Source organism: Bos taurus, chromosome 7, assembly GCF_002263795.3.
Source record: "Bos taurus isolate L1 Dominette 01449 registration number 42190680 breed Hereford chromosome 7, ARS-UCD2.0, whole genome shotgun sequence".
Lineage (NCBI taxonomy): Eukaryota > Metazoa > Chordata > Mammalia > Artiodactyla > Bovidae > Bos > Bos taurus.
In genome coordinates, this window is record NC_037334.1 from 39,743,245 (window position 1) to 39,770,746 (window position 27,502).

General features: G+C 37.4%; 1 protein-coding gene and 1 long non-coding RNA gene across 8 annotated transcripts in view; one reads left to right on the forward strand and one right to left on the reverse strand.

Moving 5' to 3' along the window:
• CLK4 (CDC like kinase 4) lies at positions 1-25,909 on the reverse strand. 6 transcript variants are annotated; one of them, XM_059888225.1, is made up of 14 exons: positions 25,824-25,909; positions 18,412-18,572; positions 17,547-17,613; positions 13,452-13,674; positions 12,274-12,364; positions 11,804-11,870; positions 8,314-8,430; positions 8,056-8,222; positions 7,763-7,857; positions 7,383-7,512; positions 4,534-4,616; positions 1,542-1,621; positions 755-845; positions 1-669 (listed from the first exon to the last, which is right to left on the reverse strand). In XM_059888225.1, the coding sequence occupies exons 2-14, from the start codon at positions 18,512-18,514 to the stop codon at positions 529-531; spliced, it is 1,455 nt and encodes a 484-aa protein (XP_059744208.1). In that variant the 5' UTR covers positions 18,515-18,572; positions 25,824-25,909; the 3' UTR covers positions 1-528. The 6 variants fall into 6 exon arrangements, with proteins under 6 accessions (XP_059744208.1, XP_059744207.1, XP_059744209.1 ...); XM_059888224.1 differs by lacking the exon at positions 25,824-25,909 and adding an exon at positions 21,670-21,754; XM_059888226.1 differs by lacking the exon at positions 17,547-17,613 and having other exon boundaries at positions 25,824-25,907.
• LOC132345731 (uncharacterized) overlaps positions 21,823-27,502 on the forward strand; it is a 52,337-nt gene continuing 46,657 nt past the window's right edge. For both annotated transcript variants that reach the window (XR_009495237.1, XR_009495238.1), the window contains exon 1: positions 21,823-25,284. This is a non-coding gene — a long non-coding RNA (uncharacterized lncRNA). The remainder of the gene's footprint in view (positions 25,285-27,502) is intronic.

A 27,502-nucleotide genomic window follows, 5' to 3' on the forward strand; every position in this document is an offset into this window, starting at 1 on the left:
CACAGTACTTAAAATTTAATGAAATTTCAACAGCAAACATTTCCTATGGGATCTGGTTTCTAATATCTTCCTACTGAGAGTTAATAATACTTATTACCTGTTCAACAACTACAGAAAAAAAAATTAAAAGTGTGAGGTATAGTCATTTAAGAATGAAGTAGTCAAGATTTTCTTTTACTCAAAAAAAAAAAAAAAAAGAAAAGGAAAAAAATCACTTCAAAGAGTCAACTTTCATGTACAAAACACAAGATCAATCACAATTATCACTGGACACAAAGGATATTCCAAAGGTTTTTAAAAATGGTAATTAATCTCAAAAAAGAAAAATTTTAGCTTTTATATTTCATTCATTATCAAGACCATGTTTGCTTAATAAGATAATTATGCTATTGATACAAAACATACAGTATTTACACTTAAATGTACAAAATAATTTAATGTTTACAAAAATATTAGAATGTTGAGCTGACTGACACAGTCTTAAGTAATCTCTTCTAGAGAAGTATAGTAAGACCACTGATTTCCATTTCATTTCTTTTTTAATAAGTCAAAGAAAGGATGCTGCAATGCTTCATCCAAAGTAATTCTTTTCACTGGATCATATTCTAACATTCTTCGAACTAGGTCAAACAGTTTCTCATGTTCTTCATCATGACAAAGCATAAATTCCTGAGGAGAAAAATGATGTTAAAGAAGGACATTAAAAAATAGTTAAAAGTTAAAAAAAAAAATTTAATTCTTTTTTTTTTCTTACCTTCAATGGTTTGCAGCGTCTCCTAACATATCTACCAGCAGAACTATGTTCATCCCAATCTAGCTGATTATGATGAAAATACTTGCGTTTTCTACAGGAAAGAGAAGTCTTGGTTAGTTTAAAAGAAGATTCACATGCTTACCCTGCCCTTACCAGAGAACAGGGGTAACAGACAGAACCCTGAACCATAAGCAGCTCTCTCTATATACATAAGCACACAATTTCTAAATATCTCAACAATAATTATTTATCAGATATCTTAAACTATATCTTTCTTAATCTTGTACCCTATAAGGTTTTAGTATCCCACCTAAGTTGTTCCCAAATACCACATGTGTAACAATGCCAGCTTTAAAACCAGGTTCCTATAACCATTTGTGTAAATTCTGATGTCATTAGATGTGGAATGAGGCTGAAAATCTTTAACAATTCTATGGGTGACTTGTGATAAAGCTATGTTTTGAAACCTCTTATATAATATCTTATCCAAAGACATAGAGCTAGTTAGCAAAAGTGTGGAATTCAAACTAAGACTGATATGATTCCAAATCAAGGTCTTTTTACTACTCCATGTATTATTTTTGTATTGACCTAGGAAAACATTTAAGCAAAGGTTAGCCTGAGTATAAAAACACCATTTTATTTACTAGATCACAAAGTAAACACTGCATTACTTTTCAAAAAACTTGACTTCATGAAAAAAAAATCCAGAAACAAAGATGGATTTTCTGTAGTTTGAATACAGGCCACTGTATGCACCCAAGGGCTTTAATCTTAAGAAACATACCTTGTTTTCTGAATCATGTGTGTTGGTATGGGTCCTAATATTCGTTCCATCATTGCCAGGTGCTCTTTACTATCATGAGTCTAAAAAAAAGTAGGAAAAAGAAACTTAGCACGTTCCATTTCTGTACATGCAATAAAGGGAAACAAAACAGTGCTTCTGTAAAAGGACCAGGTTAGACAATTATACAATTCATATTACACTCCATTTCAGAGGACTATAACTGCATGAGCTGTATTATCTAATACAAGCCCAGTAAAACTGAAGTCTTTCTGAACTGGATCAGTAAGGGCTGTATAGCAGATGGTGAATATGTTTTTAAAATGTATTTTATTGACATAGAGTTGATTTACAAAGTCTGAATAATTTGTTTAATGTAAAACTGAACAGTTTTTCCTTATTTATTTGTATTTATTGCAGTGTCTAAGATGCCTGGGGAAGATTACCAAAAATCTGTCTCATTTTATCAGCTGCTTAACTAACCTCCATTTACTGAATGGATAGCAACCCTGTAACACTTCCTAATCCTAGATAATAAAAATACAATCCCAGTAATTCTTACAACCCAGAGCTAAGTATGTGGGAACATGACTTTCAAGATACTACCTCAATATTATATAGTTCGTAAATGAGGAAACTTGAGCTGTGAATCCAAGTGAAAAAGTTTTATTCTTAAATCACATAGTAACAGAGTTTTGGCTAAAGTAGAATAAACTGTTAAACTGACAGCTGAAATAATACACTCCTTGAGCAGAGGCTGGCAATTTTTCTATAAAAGACCAGATAGCAAATATTTTAGGCTTGGATGGTCACAAATGGTCTTTATCACATATTCTTTTTCATTGTTTAAAGCAGGCATCAGGCAGGATACAGTTTGCCAACCTCTGGAGAGCAGTCTGTGAGCAATGCTTTTTAAACCCATTAACTACTGTGCCTAGCACACTGCTTTCAAAATGATATTCTTAATTCATGACAGGAATAAATAACACAAGCTCCATATCTTCACAAAGCACCTTAGCTGAAGACATTTTGGAGGGCAGAATCCAGATATAAACCGAATCTCAAACCAAAGTTAATAATCCATGCTTAAGATCCCAGTGATTTATAATTGTAAAACCATTTGAAAAATTTTTTATGTGTCAGAATGAAGAAAGCATGCACTGTGCTCAGCTTTTTCCTTGGCCCTACAGCTTACTACCACAAAGTCAGATACCACCTCCTAGGAGTGACGCAATAGCGACTTTCTAGATATCACTTTAATCTAGAGTACTTTTAACAAGCTCGCTACAGATCAGACAAAAGCATGAAGTGCCTCATAGCAGTAAACACATGTATTCTGCAACAGCCACCTAAATGACTTTTAATTCATCGCAGCTTCCTCCTCATCCTGCACTGTCATAACCTCAAATCAACCTTGACAGAATTAGCCAGGAACTCCCTAACAGCCCTCACCCTGCCCAGAACATACTTTGATCATATTACAACCCTATTTCAAGTTCTTCAATGTTACACCACTTGAAGCTTTCAAGAGTTTGAGCTTTCAGATATTAAGTAAAATTATGAGAAAAAATGTGGAGACCTAAATAACATTTTCGCCCTTTTACTTTGCCAAGTAAGGGCTTTTATCTTTTTAAAAATAACTATTATCTCATAAAAGGGACATTTTAATACTAAAAAAACACCAAAAAACAAAACCACCAAACAACAAAAAACAAAGAGGGATAATTTCTACTTGAAAGCCAGAATGGCAACTCTACAAAATCGTTTTCATTTTAGACCAGTCTGTATCTGGAAACCACTGACTTGTAGGATCAGCGAAGAACTAACTCATTGGAAAAGACCCTGATGCTGGGAAAGATTGGAGGCAGGAGAAGGGGACGACAGAGGATGACATGGTTGAATTTTATCACTGACTCAATAGACATGTATTTGAATAAGCTTTAGGAGGGCAGGGAAGCTTGGCACACTGCAGTCCCTGGGGTTGCAGAGTTGGACATGACTGAGGGACTGAACTGAACTGACTTGTAGGGTAAAACAAATATCTTTCTATGGCAAACAAGTACACTACAAGTGTCAGTACTTGCCTATTGACACTATTTTTCTATGTATCCAAAACACTTGATAGCACTATTCATTCTTCCTCAACTAGAGTACCCTTCTGTATGCCTGCTGCATTTATGAACACAATTTCTTCTTCCTGATATGGCCATCACACACTCTCTAGCTTTATGACAAACTCCTACTCCTCCTCATAGCATGGACTAAACTCTCTACTCCTCAGTGATGCCTTCTCTAAGGAAACTTAACTGTTCCGTTTCTGGGTTTCCACCACACTTTTTACATTGTTCCATTTTAACAAATAGCACATTATACTCTTCACAGTTCTTGCATTATCTATCTTGTGTATGACTTTCTTGAGGACAGAGATATTGTCTTCATTTTTGTACACATAGTGCTTAGAAATGTGCCTAACATGTCACAGATGCTTAATACAACGTACTGTTTCTGAATTCTTTTAAAAAACAAGTGCAACATAACCGGAACTGAATGAAAACTGACCACAGATACACTAATTTAAATTTATGAAAGCATGTCACACACACAAAAAATGGATCACATTCACATGAACCATGTTTTTCGTATTCAATAGGAACCATATGTTTAAAATCTCCAATCACATGCAGAGTGAATTATGACCATTCACTCAGAGTAGTATTTCATTCCATTATGGTTTTAGAGGATGACTACTTTGCATATGCAAATTTTAATCTTAAGAATACTGACACACAATGGCAACTTTTCAAAACAGAAACCAAAACTTCAACAGGCCTTTAACATTTAAAGCTCACTATAGAGCCGTGCAACTAGAGGAACCCCTGCTCACCATAACTAGAGAAAGCCTGTACATAGAGCAATGAAGACCCAGTGCAGCCGAAAATACATACATACATACATAAAGCAAAGAATTAGTAAATAACATTTAGTAAATACATACCTGAAAGACTGTGAAACCAAGGTAATATTCAATAAGAATGCAACCAATGCTCCAAACATCACAAGGCTGAGACCAACCTAAAGCTATTTAAAAACAAAACCAAGCATTTTATTATGTAACAATTTAACTGTTAATACACTAAATCTTTTCCTGTGTGGGTGCTCTCTTTATACAGCCCATTTAGAAGAATGATAGTAAATCCACAGCTTACATTTTTAGTTTTATATCAAACATTATTCAGTATCCTTTGAGTCCTCCATATCCTTATATCAAATTATAGTATTTTAACCTAGGGGAAGAGGCTTTTTATGTAAAACAAGAGACACTAGCAAATGTTTCATAGTCTTTTAATTGCTTGTGCAAAGAGGAACTCTGTTATATCCAGTTCATGGCTGTTCTATGAAACTTTACATTTTATTAATGCAAATACAGATCAACAATTATCCTCAGAATGTAATTACTAACCCCCTATCAATTATCAGCTTGGTATCTGCGTTTCTAGTTTCCATTAAAAGAAATACTGTACTACATAAATTATGTAGGAATTATAATAGATATTACAAATATTCTAAGCACCCATAAGCAGAATTACACAGTCATTTAAAAGTCCACACAGAGGTATCTCTATATGTACTTTCAGATTGTCTACACATGATCTATATTATACTTTCTCCTTCAGAACCCTCAACAGTAGTATTATTCAAAAAAGAAAAAGACACCTAGCCTTAAGTCTGTATTTAATTAGAAAGAAAAGAGGAAACCACACAGATGTTTTCATCTTTCAAAGTTTAAGTATTTAATACAACAATAATGTACAAAAAACCTACTTTAAAAAACATTTCAATTTCTTCCAGTAATATCACTGAATTTAAAGACAAAGAAACGATATATGCAAGGTATGATTCAGTTATTTTTGTTAACCCTTACAGGGCGTATCATTTGAACAAATGGAAGATGGAGCCTGTTTCTACTTACAGTAACAGTAACACATGAAAATTTTGCAAATGATTAAGAGCTTGGACCTAAGATGAAAGTTTTCTTTTGCAACCACTCCCTTCTCCCAGTCCAGCTTTCTAGCAAATGACTGTAACCTTCTGTAGCATACCACTGTACATCATCTCATTCTGTTATGGGTTAGCTCTAACACTCTTTGGAATTTCACGTCATTCAGTTTTACTGGAATTTCCCAACTTCTGTTTATTACCAACACCCAAGATGTAAGATCAACCGTCTTCCTCTTACATCTTCCTCTTCAATCTAATTCTGCCTTTATCTTCAGGAGTAACACTTCACACAAACACATAATGAATGCTTCTAATCTTTCCATCTCTTCATTTCTTCTCCTAAAGACCAAGAATGCCAGTTTCGGATTTATATCAGCTGTTTACAGCCTGGCCACCCATGGGACTGTATCAATACCAAGAATCACTATATCTTACCCAACCTAGAAAAAGGCCATTAACTGAGTGTAAGATACACTGCCGTTTTACATACCAATAACAAAGAAAGAAATGCCAATTGTTTCGTGTTCTCCCACAATGTTAAAATGTAGGCAAAAATCTGCTTCTTAAAATTGATAAAACACAGCAAGTTATCTTTTATTTTTTTGGCTGCACTGCACAGCATGGGCACAGCATGCAAGATCTTAAGTTTCCTACACCCACTGCAGTAGAAGAGCAGAATCTTAACCACTTAACTGCTGGGGATGTTCCAACAAGTTTCTCTCTTTTTAAGCTCTGAAAATACCTCTCCACCCACATTTCTTTCCACACTATTCTCTTACCTTCCTTGCAGCCTTCAGTCCTCAACCATGAACATACTTTCTAAACTACTGCAACAGAAGCAGATTCTTTCAGACCACACTAAGCAGAAATCCTAGTAACATCAACCTCAAAGACAAGCTCTACACCTGCACTGTCCTATGAGGTAGCCACGAACTACACATCGCTATTTAAATCTAAAATTTAAATTAACTGGCCACACTGCAAGTACACAGTAGTCTACTTACGGCTACTAATGGCTACCATATTCGACAGTGCAGATGTAACACTTCTATCATCATGGCAAGTTCTACTGGCTAGTTCTATAAAATATTCTTAATTTCCTTACCCTTTTACCAATCCTCTACTCTAGATAAACACATCATTAGTTTGATTTCATACTCCTATTCTGAACTACCAGTCTTCTTGGACAAAAAGGTAAAAAGTGGAAAAGACTGATTCCATGAAAATGTTTTTTACTATCCAACCTCAGTTGAAACTTACATTCAGCCAAGTATTATGGTTATTCCATTTAACTATTATATCTCCCAGTGTCACCTGATCTGATTTTTCCCCGCTGTTTCCAAGCCCCTCAAAGTCGTCTTTGACTTCCCAGCTCTATCAACATGACCTGGTGACTAACATAAATTTTGAGGCACAAGATGCTCTTTCCCTAAGCTCCCTCTTATCATCCACCCTGCACACAGATGTATGCCCACTAGATCTTCAGCATTTTCATTACCACCAAGCTCTAGTGATGAGACAAAAATAGGTGTTCCCATCATTTCAAAAACCACACTATGATGTCATTAAGCCAACAGAACTTGTTCTCTTATGATCACATAAGACTGACGTGTTCAAAAATAACGACCACTTGGAATATCTTTACAGATGGTATCATATTATTCCCACTCAGGAAAAATAATTATAGCAATGACCAGACAGCTTTTATGGAAACAGAAAACATTTTCTGTACACTACTAAGAAAATCATAGCTATCCACCCACTACCTGGCCCCCACAATAGAAACTGTAGAGAACAAAAATATCTTTTTCAATTAAAGTATCAGGAAGTCTGGTGTCTACTGACCCAAAATGACCTCTGGAGCTCTGTAATGCCGTGTAGATACCAAAGTACTATGATGTTCATCATCGTATGTTGCACTTCCAAAGTCAACAACTTTGATATCTGTGTTTTTCAGTGTGCGTTCATCACGTTTCTAGAAAACAGTTGAGTAAACACAAAGTTCAATATATAAAATACTTTACAGCACTATTCCAAAAGGCTTGCCCGTGAATTGCCTTTTTGATTTTCAATATAACCCTTTGAGAAAGGCAAAGGATTACCCTTTTTGGGTTAAACACCAGGATATAATAAGTCTTAGAGGTAAAATTTCTCATCCAAGCATCGTATCAAGCTAAATTAATTTTAAAGATAACTACCGAAATTAACACAAGTCTTTAACTTACCATTTTAGAATTATATTTGACTACATAGTCAGACTTCACAAATAAAATATTTTCAGGCTTCAGATCTGTATGGGTTAATTTATTATGATGCAAAACTACAAAAGAACAAAAAGACATTATTAGTTTCACTCACAAATTTAATCTATATTGCGGGAAGGGAGGAGTGGTGATAGACGTAGGAATCAAAAAAATTTCATCTTGTAATATGTGCAGTTTTAGCGACAATGCTTTGATATGTTACTTATATAATAAAAACTTTATTGGTATTTAAAAATTTAAGAAAGTGTACTTACAATTTATTGACTGGCAGATCTGATATGCCATTTGCCTGATGTGGTCAATTTGAAATGGCAGAAAGCTATTTTCTTTAATGAAATCATAGGTACTAAGTCCCAAGAGTTCGAATACAATACAAACATGACCATGATGATCAAACCATTCTAGCATCTGGACACATCGGCTAAAACAGATCAAAATAAAAATGATTCAGTTTATAGAACTCTGATTATTTCATGTAACGTGATGGATCACAGTTCCAAGTTTATACTTACAAAACACTATTGGGATCAGTACTATTTAAATGCTCTAATACTTGGATTTCTGAACGAGCTGCTTCACGATATCGTCCCACGTTTTTTACAATTTTCACTGCTACATGTATGCCATCCCTTAAAAACAAAATGAAAATGATAAATGTACAGGAGGTGGTTGAAGACATGTGTCCTAAAATAATCTTTCAGGGCATGTTATAGCAGCTCCTTATTAATGTTTTTTTTTTAAAAACATTTTAACAAAATTCACTTTACATGGAGTGATGATTCTCTTAATACCTGTGAATGCTAATATTTGTTTCCAAAAGTTTAAATTTACTGAGATTTTTTTCCCCCCCTTTTAGAGGAGGATAAAAATATAAACCTTGAACAGAATATACTACTGCTGAAAGCATTTGGTCATTCACTAAGAGAGACTGATAAGAGACTGACTGTGACAGACGGTACACAGGTATTAGTGATTAAAAAGGCTTGTCCTATGTATCTCAGTTTAATGGAAAAGACAGACACAAACAACTTATCATAAAGGTTACAAGTGCTTGATATGCAGTAGACAGAAGAAAGAACCTATTGATTGGGGTTAGGGGAGTTTAGACATCTTCAGAAAGGAGGAGACACACAACTGAGCCCTGAAAGACAACTAACTGTCAATTCATTAGATTTGGGAGAAAATTCCAGCAAAGGAAACACCATCATTAAGTCATGAAGCCGAAACAATGTTTAGTTCATTCAGGGATGCCAACAGGTAGAAACAGCTACAATCTAGGGCAGTGTGCTTTAGACTGGGCGTCCATGTGCACGTGTGTGCTAGGCTGCTTTAGTCGTGTCCAACTCTTTGTGACCCTATGGACCGTAGCCCATCAAGTTCCTCTGTCCACGGGATTCTCCAGCCAAGAATACTAGAATGGGTTGCCATGCTCTTACAGGGGATCTTCCGGACCCAGAGACTGAACCAGGTCTCCTGCACTGCAGGCAGATTCTTTACCAACTGAGCCACCAAGGAATACTTCCTACAAAGTATAGAGGGAAGTGATGGTCAAGTGGTTAAGACACAGGCTTTTACTGCCATGGGTTCAGGTATGATCACTGATGATGAACTGAGATCTTGCAAGCCATGTGAGGAGGCCACCTCCACGCCCCCGCAAAGATACAGCTCTGAATGATTTTGAGGAAAAAGGTTTCCAAATCTGCAACTTCCTTTTGTCCTCTTTCCTAAAGCTGACCTTTTTGAAGACAAGCCAGCATTCAAACCTGTTTTCTTCACTATAGCCTTTTCATGTTAGAAAAGAAAACCTCATGGATGTGAAGATTAGTATGGCAAGGTATGTGCCCTAGGATGTCAAAAAAAAAAAAATCTTTGAGGCAAACAAATTTTCTAGTGGCTGGATAGCAAATCTTTCCAATTCGCTTAAGAAGGCCCTAATGAAGTTACAGGCTGGTAAATCATTCAAAAATTATTTTGATGATGCATATATCTCAAGGCTTAAAAGAAACACTATAGGTAGCATGGAAACATATACACTACCATATGTAAAACAGATAGCCAGTGGGAATTTGCTGTATGATTCAGGGAATTCAAACCGGGGTCTCTGTGACAATCTAGAAGGGTGGGATGGGGAGGGAAGTTCAAGAGGGAGAAGACATTATGTATACTTATGGCTGATCCATGTTGATGTATGGAAGAAACCGACACAACATTGTAATGCAATTATCCTTCAATTAAAAATAAATGGATTTAAAAAAAGAATTACTACAAAACTGCTATGACAAAACTTCTTGTCTCATCTGTTTAATTGTACAGCCAAGTTTTCTAAGGGCTAATATAGCTATAAAAATGAAAGATGGGTAACAGTGTTAGTTAATGCTACTGTAGTAACCATGTGTGGTGAGTGCTTAGCTGTGTCTGACTCTTTGCAACCCCATGGACTACAGCCCGCCAGGCTCCTCTGTCCATAGGACTTTCCAGGCAAGGATACTGGAGTGGGTTGCCATTTCCTCCTCCAGGGGATCTTCCCCTCCCAAGGATCAAACCCAGGTCTCCTGTATTGCAGGCAGATTCTTTACCATTGAGCCACCTTGTGAAACCCATTTTAGGTCTAGTACGAAAATCTGTAACAGATCTTTGTGTACTTGATCAAATTGAGTACTATTAACTGGAGTGTCTCAAATACTCAAGTCTTGGAATCTCAAGATACTTTAAGAAAATTTTAATGGGACAACTAGTGAAATCTGAATCTAACCTGTAAATTAGTAGACAAAATTTGAAAATACACATAATATGCAAATATAGAGAATGAAAGAGTAAATACTATAAAATGTTAACATTTGTGGAATCTGGGTGAAGAATACATAGGAATTCTTTGGATTATTTTAGCAACCTTGATAAGTCAAAGTGGGGTTTCCCCAATAGCTTAGATGGTAAAGAATTGGTCTGCAATGCAGGAGACTTGGGTTCGATCCCTGTGTTGGGAAGATCCTCTGGAGAAGGGAATGGCTACCCACCCCAGTATTCCTGGCCTGGAGAATTCCATGGACAGAGGAGCCTGGCAGGTTACACTCCATGGGGTCACAAACAGTTGGACACAACTGAATGACTAACACTTTCACTAAGTCAAAGTATTTCAAAATATCTTAAAATGTTACTTTATGTTCACATTTTTGTGGTAGAGAGAAAAGGGTGATAAAACAAGACATTCAGGAAAATGTTCTTTATGAAAAGTGGAGTAAAAATAAGTTCAAGGAAAAACCATTTCTAAGTAGTCAAGAAAAGTTTGTTCCTGGATGACAGGAAGTATGAAGCTATTGTACTTACATTCCCCCAAACATAAGGATACATGTTTACTAAAAAAAATCAACACTTAAAATAATCTGGAAATTATACCCTCAGTTATTTTATGATGAGAAAGTTAGATGTCAATTTAAAAATGTGCACTTTTCACTCAACAGTTTTACAAGTTTCACTTACAAAAAAACTTGCAACCACAGAATACATATTCTAGAGCAAAACATGAAAAATGAAGCAGAAAGGATATCAAGTAACAAAAAGGTTATTATAACTCAATCTGAACTTTATTCTGTAGGCTTTAAGTAATTTCTTCATAGTTTAAGAAGCTGACCCTAATGTGCAAATAATATCTTTTGGAAATAAAGGTTTTTGAACCAAGATTAGCCATGCTTTATTGTCTCTGCAGTTCAGAAGTAGGGTAAAGCACTCCAAATCTTTTTTAGAAAGTTAAGGGCCTACGTTCTGAGAAACTCCTCACTGGAACACTCACTTTAATTTCAGTTGACTCCATCTGATAAGAATGTTCAACATTCCTGATCAAAATTCACATTCATAAGTAAATAAATCATACACAGTTAAAAGAAATTTTGAATACTTATACCTCCCAGGAAACACAGTTAACCAGTTAAATTCAATTTTATCCAAATTATGGATCCTTCCCCACCAAAAATATTAGAATATTCAAAAAAGAAAAAACAAACTTACATGTCATGATCAATGCATTCTACAACTTTGCCAAAGGCCCCTTCACCCAAAGTATCCACGATTTCATCTAAAGTGAGGGGGGGAGAAAGAAGTATAAGTACCTGAGCACAAAGTATCAGTTATTCAAACAATGAAAGCTTAAGTGTGGAATATTTTCAAATGATCTCTATCAAAGCATAACTAAGGTTTCAGCACTCAAAATTATTTTATTTTCAGCTGTTACAAAAACAATTCAGACAGAGCTATCTTTCTTGCTCTAATCTCAAATTCCACTGATTATTTTGGAACTTTAGTAGAGTAGAAATATTTAAACTCTATAGAAAAGAAGAAATACAAAAGAACAACAAACAAACCCACGAAAAACAAAACAAAAAAGCAATGAAGAGTTCTTTAGCCCCCCGCTGACAAACTATTCTTAAAAAGATTATTCTGTCTGCAAAGTTTAAAAAGTGTTGAAAAATATTCTATACATCTTGCTCTTAGAACGTCTCCACTTTGACAGATCAGGTGACCCTCCTCATCATCCTCTATACTCCTGGATCTTTTCCTTCGGTGGCTCTTCTGGAACGGCAAGTGGGCAGCACCAAGATCGTCCAGCCAATCAATATATCAGAGTGAATTCAGGGCAGAATACGCAATTCATTCAGCGGGGAGATATTCAGGCATTCAGATAAGCACCAGGCCACGAACAGTTGGCAGGAGCAATTTCAAATTCAGTCCCCAGAAATTCACAGGGCACAGTTTATGTTACAGAAGAAAAACATGGCAAGGAACAGATTTTCAGATAAGATACTTAAAGTGGCAATAGAAAAAAAACAACACAATTGTCTCTTTAAAATATTGACTTAATTGAAGTCTGAAATTTAAAGAATGCAAATGTCATGATCTATAATCTCTTGTTATAAAATAGCATATGCTGTGAGTTGGGATGTCTAGTTTGTCAGAAAAATGTTTTGAAATGTCAATATTAGTTCAACAAATTTATTATTTAGCAATATTTTTAAACATACACGATTAAAATATAAGGGGACAATAAAGGCTAGTTAATTTCAATGTTCAATGCTAGTTCTATTGAAGAAAACTTGGGAAGGAAAATAATTAACTCAGTTTACTTATCAAACAAGTGAAGATATGTGAATTAAAAAAAAGAACAGGCTTTTTGGACATTTAACTTCCCATTCGGCACCCACTTTCAGAACTCCAACCTAACTAATTGGAACAATGATGCACTGTGTTATGGGACTGTGTTATATTCAGGATTAAATATCCACCAGTGCAACGTTCTATATTTGTTTCCAAGTATTGGGAAATAGGTTTCTTTTAGAAAAAAAGTTTGAGATGAAAGAAAAGATGGGTGCCTTTACTTTTCATAAGATTGTTATAAAGCATAAAAATATTTTTAATATTAAAATGATGAAACTCATGATCTGGTCTACAGAAAATGAGTAAATGTAGGTAAATGAGGGCTAACTAATATCAACAAATACAGATTAGTTGTAATAATTTTGATACTTCCTTTAAGGATTCAAGTAATTTAAAGACAATTACATTCATACAGTATTATAAACTTTTCCAAACTTATTAGCCCAATAAGAGCTTTTACACACAAGTAAGTATCCACCCAAAATAAAAACAAAATGAATCATACCGAATGTGACTGATGACTTGAACAGTGTCTATTACGCTTCCTTTTAGGACTGCTTCTCCTGCTTCGGACTGAAGATTTACTGCAGTGGATTCGAAAACTGCTTTCAACGTCTCTGTGATAATGTCTAGGAACATATCTTTCGCAGTAGTCATTTCTGTATTCATCAATGTATCTCCGGTCCCGATAATCTCTCTCATTCAAGGACCTTGCTTCTAAATAATGACTGAAAACACATTAAAGTATTAAAAATTACACTCTTCATTCTAGAATAATATGGTTAAAAATAAAACATTCTCTCAAGTACTCCTGGTTTAAACAGCTAACTCAATAAAAAAAAGTACAAACTGATGGGTCAATTTATACTTAACTCATAAAACTTAAAATAATTTTACTTTAACCAACAAGTAAATGTGTTCATATATTTCTACTAATATATACTACTATCAAGAAATAAAGTTTGAGTCAAATCATTCAACATATTCAGTGCTTACTTAAGAGTCCCTTTATCTTCTGATCAAAGTTAAGACCAAAGAAAATTCACAAAACTGCTCTTCTGAAATTCATCAGTCTTAGGATATACCCATCTGTAACTAAGCTCTCTTCCTTTTTTCAGAACTGTACACAATACGAGACAGGCAAAAAAGGATTCCTTTCTTAATGTAAGTGAATTTTAGATTTCTCTGGCACAGAGAATTCTCTCAAGAAAGCTGAATCAGAGCTAAAAGGAATCAAATGTATTTCAGCGCTTTCATTTTATAGATGGCTAAACCAAGATCCCTAGAAGGAAAATGATTTGCTATGGTTGAAGAGCACATTCTAAATTCTACTGTGTGTGCCAGCTTTACACCTCATCTATCCCATCTTCTCTCTTTATTTCGAGCTTCCTATATCCTCTGAGAAATAGACAACACAGTTTTTGAAGGCTGCTTCATGTGCCAAAGATATCTAAAATACATTCCTCTTAAATGGGAAAAAGATCTTGTAATTGCTTGCCTAGGACTACTCAACCCCCTGCTTCCCTGTGCATTTTGAGTTTCCTGTCATTCCTGCGTGAGAAATAAACAAGAATTCAGGGAAAATAGCATCGCCTGGTACCAGAGTGCTTAACTTCTGAATCTACATATCCCTTTGAAAATCTGATAAAAGATATGGACCCTGTCCCATAAGAAATGCATAAACAAAACTTGGTGAGAAATTTCAGAGGCCATGGACCTCAGGAAGCAAATGGATTTCAGTTAAGCAGCCTTGATCTGATGGAAAGAAAAAGACACACATTCAATTGGCCCAGTTTCCCGTCCCCCTCTCTACCTGGGATGAGAGTCCTCTTCAACAGAGTGTGAAGCTTCAAGAGGGATGCACATGGAGCACTGAGGGAGAGAGGGGACACCTGCCCAGTCAGACACATCAGCTAAAATAATCCTAATAAGCAATGGAGTGACAGATGTTGACTAGATTGCCCTCACCAATAGGTTTCTTTTCCCCAGAATATGCTGTCATTCTTTTTCACAAAGGAGCTAAATGGTTTAGGCAGAAGTAAAGGAGAAGCATCTCTAAAACTCCTACTCAACAGGGCTGGCATCAAATCCAGGCTGGGGAGATGCAGAAACCCCTTTTCCCCTTTCTCCAGTGTCAGCCTTAAGTTCTAGCCACTGGAGAAACAACTCAGGATGTTAGGGCAAGACTTTAGGTCTATCAGTTGCTTGGAACCATATGGGATCGACATCAAGCTAGACATTACTATACTCTGAAGGGCACCTGTTTAATCCTGTAAGGCATCCTTCCCATAAAAGGCCAAAATTTATCAGAAAAAAACTAACACTATCTTTAGCTGGACTGGTGCATGAGATTAGAGATGCTGATAACCATAATCTTCAGAATAACACACACCAGGGTGAAGTAATACCATGAGAATAAACTAAAAAGCTGAGGACTTCTTCAACCTGTAACAACCAAAGCTTAGAGATTACATAAACAAAATCTACAGAATTATAAAGGCTACATGGACAGAGTGAACAGGATGAACAGATTGATTTTATTTCTAAAAATATTCACTAATCACCCAGTGAATATTTCACAATAGTTCTTCAAAATAGCCAAGACTAATGAGGCTATGCTCATTCCTTTTTATTTCCACACAGGTCCTGTGGGAGATAAAAAATATATATGAGGCAAAAATCTCTGCCAACAAATTAATGACTCAACAATGCAGGAAATGCCAAAAGCCTATATATGAGTGCTTAGGGTCACAGAGGGGAAAATCATCTCAAAATGCTTAAAACGGTCATGGAAAATCTCATGAAAAAGAGAAGAGTTGCATCTTAAAGGGAAATCAGAATTTGGACAAAGTAAAAAGTAGAAATGAGGGGAGAAAAATGGCATATTACCATCTTACATTTATAGAGCACTTTAACCACAGTGGCTCAGAGATGAGTTTGTCTACATATACTTAGGAAATAATTTCAGCAAGAGCAATTTTCAAATAGGGATGCATAAGCAAATAAGCTGCAAACAGATCATCCAGAATCTTGCATGCCAGCCTGAAGAGCTTAAAACAGTGTTTCTCAGAGGATGGTTTGTTTATTAACTATCAAAATACTGAATTATTTAAAATGAAGATCCCTGGCCTCAGGTGAGGCTCACTGAATAATCTGGTAATATGCATTTTTAACATACCTCCAAGGTGATCCTATTCACACTACAGTTTGAGAATCACTTGTGTAAGGCTTGATACTCTTAGGTTACAGGGACTTTCCTGGCAGCTCAGCAATAAAGAATCCCTCTGCCAATGCAGGAGACACAGGTTCGATCCCCACGTTGGGAAGAACCCCTGGAGAAGGAAATGGCAACCCCTCCGGTATTCCTGCCTGGTAAATACCATGGACAGAGGGGCCTGGAGGGCTGCAGTCAGAAGAGTGCAGACACAATTTAGCCACTAAACAACGACAGCTCTATGTTACAGGAAGACATTTAAGGATACAAAATGAGTGTTCATAGCTACATCAGTTTTCCTATGCAGAATTAACCGATCAAGCCTGTAGAAAATGGGCAATTCACAGGCTACTTACGAATCAGGAAAATAAAGACACTTCACAATATATGTGAAAAAAGGTACAATAACTCATATACAATAAAACTGCTTATAAATCAGTAAGGAAAATACACTTTAATAGAAAAAAAGGCTAAGAATACAAAAATAATGTTCAAAATGAACTACAATTAAAAAAAATAATGTTCAAGTGGTAAGTAAATATATGACGGAGGACAAACTCAACAGAAATTTAAAAATTCAAATGATAACAAAGCACTATTCTTGGCATTTCAAAATAACCAAGACTGATGAGAGAATGAAGGAGCAAGTTGTAGGGAATATAACTTGGTACAAACTTTCTGGAAAAATACATGAATATGTAGCAAGAGTCTTCTAAGAGTTCACACTCTGAACTATCCTGTCTCTTCTTAGAATCTATTTCCAAGAAACATGAGAGGCAAAGATTTGTACACATAGGTATTTTTTAAAATAATCAGAAATAATTTTATATCCAAATAATGGGGGATTAGCATCCTATCAAGATTACCTTTATACGTTTCTGTATTTTTCATTTTTTCCAGTAATTTTATTAAAAAACACTCTTGTAAAGTTTTGAATCTTAAAAAGACTATTAGACTACTCCAGATTATGGAGAGAAATTACCACCAGACATCTCTGGTGCCAAGAAGAAACTATTAGTCTAGTGGTTATTGGACAATCATGTTTATACAGTTAATTATTACATAAATGAACTGTTCATCAATCATACCAGTTCTTTTTTACCTACATAATGCATAATAAACTTATGAATAATTAGTATTATGACATTATGCCTTACAGAGTATTTTGTATTTATTTTAATATAGGATACAGATATTCTCTATAGTACTGGGATACGGATATTTTCTATAGCACATTAATTTAGCTCAGGTCATTGAAATCCTGGCAGAGATTCTCTTTTCTCTTCATACAATGTAAAGAATGATTAGTCTGCATTGATTACCAATAAGCTTACTGTTCTGCAGAACAAGTCTGTTTTAGCATGGAAAAGGAAAAAAATTACATACTGTTTTTTAAAGTAACCCCAGCTGGCTAATTTAGAAAGCAATCTGGCAAACAGTCCCAATGGAACATCTGCACAAAACAAGGAGAAAACATAGAACCAACAAAAACAAATGAGAAAGGGAAATTCATGGAGGACAAAATGAAAGAAACTACTCACCTAGGCTTTGTTTAATCATTTAGGAACTTTACAAAATTCCTCCAATTCTACATAAATGTATTACCTCCAAATTTTACACTGGTAAAAATACACTAAAACAGGACACATGCCATTTGGTATTTTTATTGCGGCCCTTCCCTAAATTACTGGCTACTGCCTACGCAAAGGAATGGTTCTTAAAACAGCCAAGCTTCGAAAAATTCCAAATATATTTACTGGTCTTATCTACAATACAGCATAAGCAACTAATCCCCAAAGCATGTTAACATTCTCACAGGGCACACTATTTTTCTAATCTGGGTAACTCTCCCCACCCTTCATTCTCTCATTTGTGGAGCCCTAAATAAGTGCCCAATGTACACATCTGCCTAGTATTCACATACAAATTGAAGGCACCTGCTGGTCCTTTAATCACTCACTTCACTCGTGTGTGTCCTATCACCTTTTGTGTCTCGTTTCACACAACTACGTTACTGGCAGCAAGACTCGGTCAACTATCTCCCATAAGTCCTAAATGGATTCATGAGGGTAGGCACTCTGTTCTACTCACAGTAATGTCTAGCATATAACAGGCACTCAGGAAATCTTTTCTGAATGAGTATTTGTTGACGGATTTATAAAAACAATTTGACAGATGAAAGCTATACAAGCTAATGGCAAATCATTTAAACTATTTGTGTTAAAATGGTAGTAGTTCAAGAGTAATTTACCAATCAGATTCTTTAAACTGGTGATGTGGTTTACAATATCTGTTCTCTTGCGTACTGCTGTGGGATCTCCTCTTCCGTTTGTGACTTCCACTGTAGCTTTCATGTCCCCAGCTTTCTCTGCTATCCCAATCAGGGCAGTGAGTTCTTTTGGAATGCCGCATCTGTTAATGGAAATGAAAAGTGAGTTGTGGAATCAGATGGCTTGTTTACTAAATACAGTACTTTACATTAATATTGATTAAATACAAAAACACCCAAGACATGGGGTCGCAGAGGTTCTAAAATGTTTGTAGGTAATGTTTCCCAAGGCATGGGGGCACTACCCCACTGGTATGTCAGATGATTGATTCTAAGTGGCACACAGATCCTGGTACTAAATAACAATGTGAGACCTTAATACTTTCTTTTTCAATTCTTCTGGATAAATTCTCAGTTCGGTGCTTGTCTTCAACTAACATTCGCTAACTGCTATTTTAAAAATAAAGAGTCAGGATTCAGGCTTAGAGTCTTTTCTCTTGTGTCTCCCGTCTTGGCAGGCGGATGCTTTACCACTGAGACATCTGGGAAGCTTTCTTACCTTTTTCCTATGGTAAATTGCTACTAACCTCTTAAATTATTGCTATTATCAAACTGTAGGTTATTGATGTTAACTGTAAAGGTGAGCTAGTTTAAAACAAGTATCATGCCTCTTTGGCAAAACATTGTAACACAAATAACTGAAGTCAGAGAAATACTTAGGGATACTAATACAGGAGATGATTTTGTTTTAAAGGTAAAGAGCCACTAATGCAGATCCTTTTTCTCAAACACTCAAGAGTTCTATTCTCTAAATCTTGAGAATGACTCTCAGCTTTGAATAGAACTCGGGGTGTGAATAGAACACAGTATTCAACTGAGAACCTGAAGAGCAATAAAAATTTTTATGAACTCATTTCTTCTAACCACAAGTTTATTTTCAGATCATCCTACAGCCTTCTTAAAATTAAACCTATCTGTTGTAGATCTCGCGTGACTAAGAAAATGAATGTGTAAGGATGCGTATGGTCACACTGAAATCAGACAGCAACCTACAAACTTCATTAGGTTTTTCAGGATCTGTATTCTAACAAGTCATCCCTATCTGCCTCTCCACATCTTAGCTCTTTCACAAAGCAGATTTGTTTTTAACAGATGTCCAAACTCTGTTGAAGGCCGTGAGTTTCACAACCCAGCAAGGAGCTGAAAAAGGTAAACTGGAGCAAAGCCAGCTTAGTTAACCTCCTTCAGTTTGACCAAATGACTCAGTAACAAGCAAATGAATTCAAGTAACACAACTTAAATGATTTCAAATGGTTTAAGAAAGATTTTGAAATGAGGCATCTCCTGGGAGGTATTTCCTAATATAGGTAAATATAGGTAAATGCCATCAGAGCCTGAAGCCACTAATATTCAGATCTTTTAACTCACTTCTCTTGCTGATTCTAACGCTATGCCCATCACACATACTTCTGATATGTAGCTTCTCTTTTAGCTTGCTTCAAAAAAGGAAGACAAAAAAAAAAAAAACAACAGCAAAAAAAGGAAGACAAGGCACTGGTTAAGTCCAACAAACTCTACAACTCTAGTGAGGGTTCTCACTGGAAATTGGTAAGTGAGCATTTGGATTTGACCTATGACATATTCATAGGTCATCTGAATATGGGAAACTGAAATAAACCACACTACAAATTAAGGAGCAAAAAGACCATCAGAAAAGCCATAAAAAGAACTGTATTTTTAGTGGAATTCTTCTGACCCTTTGATTACCCCAACTGTATTTTAATCACATAGGAACTTTAAAACTGCTTAGTTAAAAAAAAAAAAAAAAACTGCTTAGTTAAGCATTCTTAAATCATACCAAGCAAAATCCCATCTGATGATTGATGCTTATTATTATGACTAATACACATAGTTTTTGCAAAACATGTCTGCTGCAGCTTTTTTCCTTCTACTGTCAGCCAGTCATAACTGGCTCACCTGTGAACATAATTCTTATATAACCAGTTATCAATGTGAAAATATTAAAATAAGAGACTTGGGAGACCCAAAGTTTTTTTTCTCTAGCCAAGTTCACTACTTTCATTTTAATTCGTCTGTTAGGAAGCCCTCCTTCACTACTCTTCAGAAATATTTCCTCAGGAGGCCAAGAAAAGAATCCCAGACCCAGGTTACACAAATTAAGTTCCTTCACATACAAAACAAAAAAACAAAAACAAAAACCCACCCCCTAGAATTATTGCATTACCTCTACTTAATAAAGAACTCTACATGTTAGAATCATTAGACATCTTCCAATAAAAACACCAAATACAAAAAACATCAGATATGCTTATATCCCTCTTGGAAACCTGATTCTCTACTGCCTTTAACACTCTATTTTACCCAACAAATTTACATCTATATATATGGCTTTAAAATATCTATAAAGGTTAAAGTTATGATTAGATGGCTCCAAGAGGGACGTAACTGGTAACAAAAAGCCTGAAGGTGTATGTATGGAACACAAGCATATAAAGATAGCTATAAAATGAGATCAGGAGATTGACCCGGTCAGTTTGGACTGCTGTTTGCAAAGGACAGGATAAGCATACTACGGTTGCTTAAGTAATCAAGGACAATGTGATTCAAAAGCAACAGAAATGCAAATCTGCTGCAATAATGACACGCTCCACTTTAAAAACAGTTTGCACAATGGCTGAGTCTCTCCTATTTACATCTCATAAGCACGAGCTAAATTCCACCGCCTGGACTCGCAGACTTGCAGTTCCTCGGACGCCCAGTCCACAGTCCCAGCCTATCCGCCAGGGCACCTGGCCAGGGCCTTTGGCGCACTCAAGAGATTTGACCCCGGAAAATCCCCGAACGCTACCAACAGCTGAGGCCAGGCACCCAGGGGAAGGCTTGACCTAGGAGTATACTTGCTCCAGGCGGTTCTAGAAGGGTTCCTGACAGGTACTCACTCTGACCGGCGGGACGAAGCACGGCCTAAGAAGCCATGATGCGAGAGGCCTGGGTGCTCTGAAAAAACCTAGCGGCAGAGCCGAGGCCTTTTATCCCTAAGATTTTACATCTACTATGACGCCTGGGCAACTTTAGGTTTTAAATGTCACAAGCAGAGCTGTGTCCCAAACGCACCCCGGTCGCCGAGGCCCCGAATCCCGTCGTTTTTCCGACACCTGGCTTCGAGACTTACAAAACCGGGAAGCCGCCCAGCCCAGAGCACACTGCCCGAAGCCTTACCTCTGCAAAAACAAAAGGCCCTTTGGCCGCGAATTGTCGGCAAACCGCCGTCTTCTCTCTCCAGTAGCTGCGACAAACACCCTACAAAATGGCGGCCGCGCCGTCTCCCTACAACCCCCCGGCAGCCTCTAGCACCGCCCACACCAGGCGAACGCGCCTGCGTAACAGAGCTCCCGCGCTCCCTCTCCACCCCTAAGGGGCGGGTTCCACGTGACGTCAGGAATGGCCCCGCCCTCCACCACGCAGTTGTCCCCGCGGAGCAGTCACTGCCCCGAGACCTGCTTTGGTTGAGGCTGCGCCCTAGATTGTTTTCGTTCTGGGAGCACCTGGGTCAAACTGGGCGGAAACGCCCTAAACTTGTGGCGCCTGTCTGCAGCTATGGGAGGGATTATTCTGAATGCAGCACCTCTCAGCAGAGCCAACGAAGGCTCCGTTTCCTGCTCTTCCGCCCAAGTGGGCTGCACCATGGCACTTTGGCTGCCTGCCTTCCGCCTACCGGAGGACCTCAGTTCAGTTCAGTCGCTGAGTCGTGTTTGACTCTTTGCGACCCCATGAACCACAGCACGCCAGGCCTCCCTGTCCATCATCAACTCCCGAAGTTTACTCAAACTCATATCCATTGAGTTGGTGATGGAATCCAACCATCTCATCCTCTGTCGTCCCTTTCTCCTCCCGCCCTCGATCCCTCAACTCAGGCACAATCATCACGCAAGAGACAAGCCCCAAACCAGGTCCAGACTGGTGCTGGGGATAGTGTAATTGAGCCTGCTTGCAACTTCCTGTCTAAAAATGGATTCCGATAATTAAGAGGAGAGCCTAGGAAACAAGCTCAGAGGTACATATCTTTTTAAGGCCTATGCTCCTGAGAAAAACAGCAACAAAAAGAGAAGTTTTTGTTGAGACTCCTTACCTGTCTCCTGAGCAGATTTGGTAGCTAAAGTTTCCCTAACAAAGTTTTTCCTATTATTTACCCCTGTGGGTTTTATTCAAAGTATGAAAGTGAAATTGCTCAGTCGTGTCAGACTCTTTGCGACCCCATGGACTGTAGCCCACTAGGCTTCTCCATCCATGGAATTTTCTAGGCAAGAGTACTGGAGTGGGTTGCTATTTCCTTCTCCAGGAGTTCTTCCTGACCCAGGGATCGAACCCGCGTCTCCAAGCAGAATAATATATGAGAGATAGTGAGCCCAGTTAAAATAAGGTATTTCATAGTTGTAAGAATCCCTGGACAGTTTCCTTGTGAGCTGTAAGTAAGAAAAGAGGGTCAAAATTTAAGCCCTGGGGAGCACTTACGGGGCAAGAAAAAAGCCTGAAAATGAATGATCAGAAGGAGAGGAGAACCAAGAGTTTGGTGTCAGAGTAAAGTAGTAAGGACGGGTAAGGATATGTGTGCTCCTTAAGTTAAGTGGTGTCTGACTCTTTGCAACTCCGTGGACTGTAGCCTGCCAGAGTCCTCTGTCCATGGGGTTTTCCAGGCAAGAGTACTGGAGTGGGTTGCCATTTCCTACTCCAGTATTCATTAGAAGGACTGAAGATGAAGCTTCAGTACTTTGGCTGCCTGATTGGAAAAGCCAGCTTATTGGGAAAGACCCTGATGCTGGGAAGGATTGAAGCCAAAAGGATAAGGGGGTGGCAGAGGATGAGATTGTTAGATAGCATCACCGACTCAATGGACATGAACTAGAGCAAACTCCAGGAGACAGTGAAGGAGAGGGGAGCCTGGCATGTTGCAGTCCACAGGGTCACAAAGAGTCAGACACAACTTAGTGACTGAACAACAACTCCAGGGGCTCTTCCCAATCCAGGGATCAAACTCCTGTCTCTTGCATCTTCTGCATTGGCAGGCAGATTTTTTTTTTTTTTTTTTTTACCACCAGCACCACTTGGGAAGCCCAGGTAGCCCAGAGAAAGGGAGAGAAGGGGTTAAATGCGAAAAAGACTGACAGTGACAGATGCTAGAAAAGTGGCAGGAAGGGTTGGTGCTGAAAAGTGTCAGGATTTTGTGTTCTGACAAACAGATGAATAAAAGAGAAAGTCAGAAATCAAATTTGAGAGGGCAGAGTTGGGACTGTTGTGGGCTTAAACCAAATAGAATGAGTTTGTACCTTGTTGGGTGAAAGGAGGGCACTGCCATTTCATGATCTAATATCATAGAAAACGTGCCACCCACTTTGGATAAACTGAATTGTTATGGCGATTGTATCCCATGTCAAGAAGTGAAGAAGTGAAGTTGAAAAGATAATTGGAAAATTGGAAGTGAAAATTTGCTATCCTGTAGAATGAAACAGACAACTTTATTCTCCTCACCTGGAATAGCCACCATTTCTGCGTTTACAATTTTAAATCTTAGCCATCCTTCGATGTGTGTCTCTAAGATGCTGTCCCCGACTGCATTAGTTCCCACTCATCTCCCTCTTCTTGACTACTCCAGTTAGAGATGAAGCCCTCAAACAGTTGGCCAAGGCACACTGGTGTGCCTGGAGCCACCAATATACGCTGACCAATTTTGCCCGTAGACTGAAATGTATTGGTTCTACAACTGATTATACTTACTGTTTCAAGAACATGTATCAGTTAGGATGTTTAGCTGAGTAGACTGGGCCATCTTGCAAGGTAAAGTCAGACTCAGCTTGAGGCATACAGAGACATAAATTAAGCTGGCACCAAAGAAAACTTATCATTTTTGCTGGAGCATGAAAGATCTTTGTCTCATGAGGATCAGGAAAGTGGTCAGGAAAGTGCACAGTTTTGCTCAAACAGCAATATAAAGTTAAAAGACAGCCAAGTGGGAAGGACACCTACAGAGGGATAAATAGACCTCACAAAACATTACCCAGTAGCAGAGTCTGCTTTGTAGTTGTTGCTTTCTTGTTTTAGTGTCATTTTGAGTATTTAAATTTGTGTGCCACTTAAATATTAAGGTCTAATATTTGAAAGTGTGTTGTGATCAGGAGGAGGCTAAGAATGTCCCATGAGTAGCATTTGTCTTATTACATGTATGGTGCTCCTAGTTACTCTCTGCAGCTTATGTGCTTTGAATAGAGACAAAAACCTAATTCATATTATTTTTGGTGTCTTAGTGGCTACAACTAAGTACATATTTGCAGGTTGCTTATGAAAGCTGCTTTTGATTGTTTTGCTCAATTAAGTTGAATTAAAATTTGAAATTTACTCCCCAAATTCCTCTGCTAGTTGGCTTAATAATCTCATTTGACATCTTAACTCTTTCTATTAAGTCAATTACCTGGAAAGTGAACACCTTGAGTCAGAGGATTTAATGAAACAAATCTGTCTAAATTTCTCGGAATCTACTACTAACACCAAGGTGTCCCTGGTGGCTTGGTGGTAAAGAATCTGCATGCTAATACAGGAGACACAGGTTAATTCCTGGGTTGGAAAGATCCCCTGGAGAAGGAAATGGCAACCTGCTCCAGTATTTTCGCCTGGGAAATCCCATGAACAGAGGCCTTTGGTGGGCTACAGTCAACGAGGTCACAAAAGAGTCGGTCATGATTTGGCGACTAAATACCAATGACTACTAACACCAGAAAAAACTGTCTAATCTGGTATCTTCATCTCAGTACAAGAACAAGTATGTCTTAAGAAAACCTTAAGGTAAGCCATATGTAAAGAAAATCTTAGTTTTGAAGACCAAACAGAGGAAAGTTCTTATTATGTATTCTAGCATATATATTCTACAGGTTTAACTTCAGACATAGGAAAAGCAGAGTTCTAGAGTAAAAGTCATCTCTGAAAGCAGAGTTCCAGAGTAAAAGTCTGTATTGTTATGTAAATTAAGTTTAACAAAAGCTTGTCATTTTTATGGAGAAACCTTTTCAAAGGCATAAAGCTTTACGGGTTTATAATTTCTAAGTTGTTAGTACTGATAATTTATATTTAATTATATGTTTTTGTGTGCTTTTAGCTATCAGTTTATACTCATTTATGTGCTAACCACTTGGTATACATGATATCATTTAATAACCTTAATAGCTCTATAAAGTGATCTTTGGTTACGGACTTGCATTCACAATTATCAAGTACCAGAACCAAGGTTCAATCTCAGGCTTTACTTGCTCCAAAGCTCTTGTGTTTAACCCATTCTACTGACTGCTTCAAATCATATAGCAAACTATTGATACATAGCGACTTACTTTACTTAGCCATTAGGGAAAACTGGCTGAGTCCATCTTTCAGTAAGACCAAAGGAGTTTGCCTTAAAAAAATACCACTTTTCAAGATGATATATCATCGAAGGCTCCTCATGATGAAACAATGAGTCAGTTTATCACCAGCACATCAAGGTCATCAAAGATCTCAGGGTGCCATATTCACTGTTCAGCAGCAGGTCACAAAGGGTCTCCCATGCAGCCCATGCTGCCGAAGATGGATAACATCCCAGGTTTCTCCAATATTTTCTGAGATTGGTTATGAGGATGTTCACACAGCACACTGTGAAGCAGGATCCAGCCCCATAGAACACTGCCAGAAACATCTCCTGATACGCAGTGCACTTTGCAGCATGTGTATGAGGTGTGGAGTGGAAGAGTGCCAGAATGATTTAGTTCGGAGGTTGTGTTAGGAATAGTGTAGACTGATCTTTCCAATCTTATTGTCAGTTTTCACTACTTCTATATGAAAGGGCTTTGGACCTGGGTTAGTAAATTAGTTTGTCAACACATGCTACCAATAGTCTCAGCTGTCAACTATCCAGGGAAACCATTGAAGGGCAAACATATTTACCTACATTCTAAACTTCTTAAGAATATTGTAGAATCCTATATAAGTATATGAAAACGTGTAATACATATATTTGTCTCCAAATCTTCTGGGTTTACCTTTTATTTTAGTGTGTGAGTATCAAGTTCATATTTTATGTAATTGTAGGAAGTATAATATCCTTCAGAGTATTCTGATGATTTCTAGAGAGGGCGTTAACTTCTCTGGAGCTTCCTGTCACCTCTCTAAATTCCCATTCCTGGCTCTATCCCTCAGTTCCTGTATACTATATTATCTGCAGTAGCTATCCTTGCTTCATAACATTTTGTACCAAGTATTGACACAGACCTCTTCTCCTTGGTTTTCTAAAGACTATGTAGCTTTTATGAGGAATAGGCTTAAAATTTTGAGGATACTTGGGTAGGTACAGGGTAGAAACAAAAAGAACTTACCTTTTAGTAGCAGAATTCACAGTTCTGAAGGTGCCAATCATTTCTCATCACAGATAATTTCTTATTGGCTTTTACCTCCTTAGGACTCAACCGGCCAAGTTCCTTAGGATCATCCTCACATTTTCTCTCAAGAGTGTTCTCCCTTTTTCTAGTCATTCTTTCTGCCTTCATTCATTCATAAAATATTTATTGGGCGCCGACTTATACCAAACACTGTCCTAGGTGCTGAGGATGCAAAAAGCAAACAGGACAAAGTACATGCCTTTTTAGAGTTCAGGTTCCAGTGGGGAAAGAAAAAAAAGGAAATAAATATTTCAAAACTTTATATATCTTATGAAGAAAACAAACTAGAAACCAAAAGAACATCTGAGGAGGGCTGGCTAGACGTAGGATGGTAAGAGAAGTGTTCTTGGCAGATGTGACAGTTAGTTTAGGGCTAAAGAAGAGAAGAAGCTGGTCATGTGAAGATGAGACAGAACTCCACTGGAAGTCTCATTTAACCCCATATGGACATGTATGTGAAGATATTTTGACATTTTTTGATAGGAAGAAAAAATTGGAAACAATGTAGATGTCCATTACTAGGGGAATAGATAAGTAAAATGGATGTGTACTGTGTATTAGTTAAAAGCAGTGAACTTGATTTACAAATAGACCTAAAA

What these genes read in the sequence shown, in the direction of transcription:
- CLK4 (XM_059888225.1), bottom strand. Translation starts at nt 18,514, where the DNA reads ATGAAAGCTACAGTGGAAGTCACAAACGGAAGAGGAGATCCCACAGCA. An exon ending in CAGTTTAAAGAATCTGATTG is followed by an intron (nt 17,614 to 18,411) that starts GTAAATTACTCT and finishes TGTTTTGTGCAG; the next exon opens with ATGTTCCATTGGGACTGTTT. An exon ending in ACTGATCCCAATAGTGTTTT is followed by an intron (nt 8,223 to 8,313) that starts GTAAGTATAAAC and finishes GATCTGTTTTAG; the next exon opens with CCGATGTGTCCAGATGCTAG.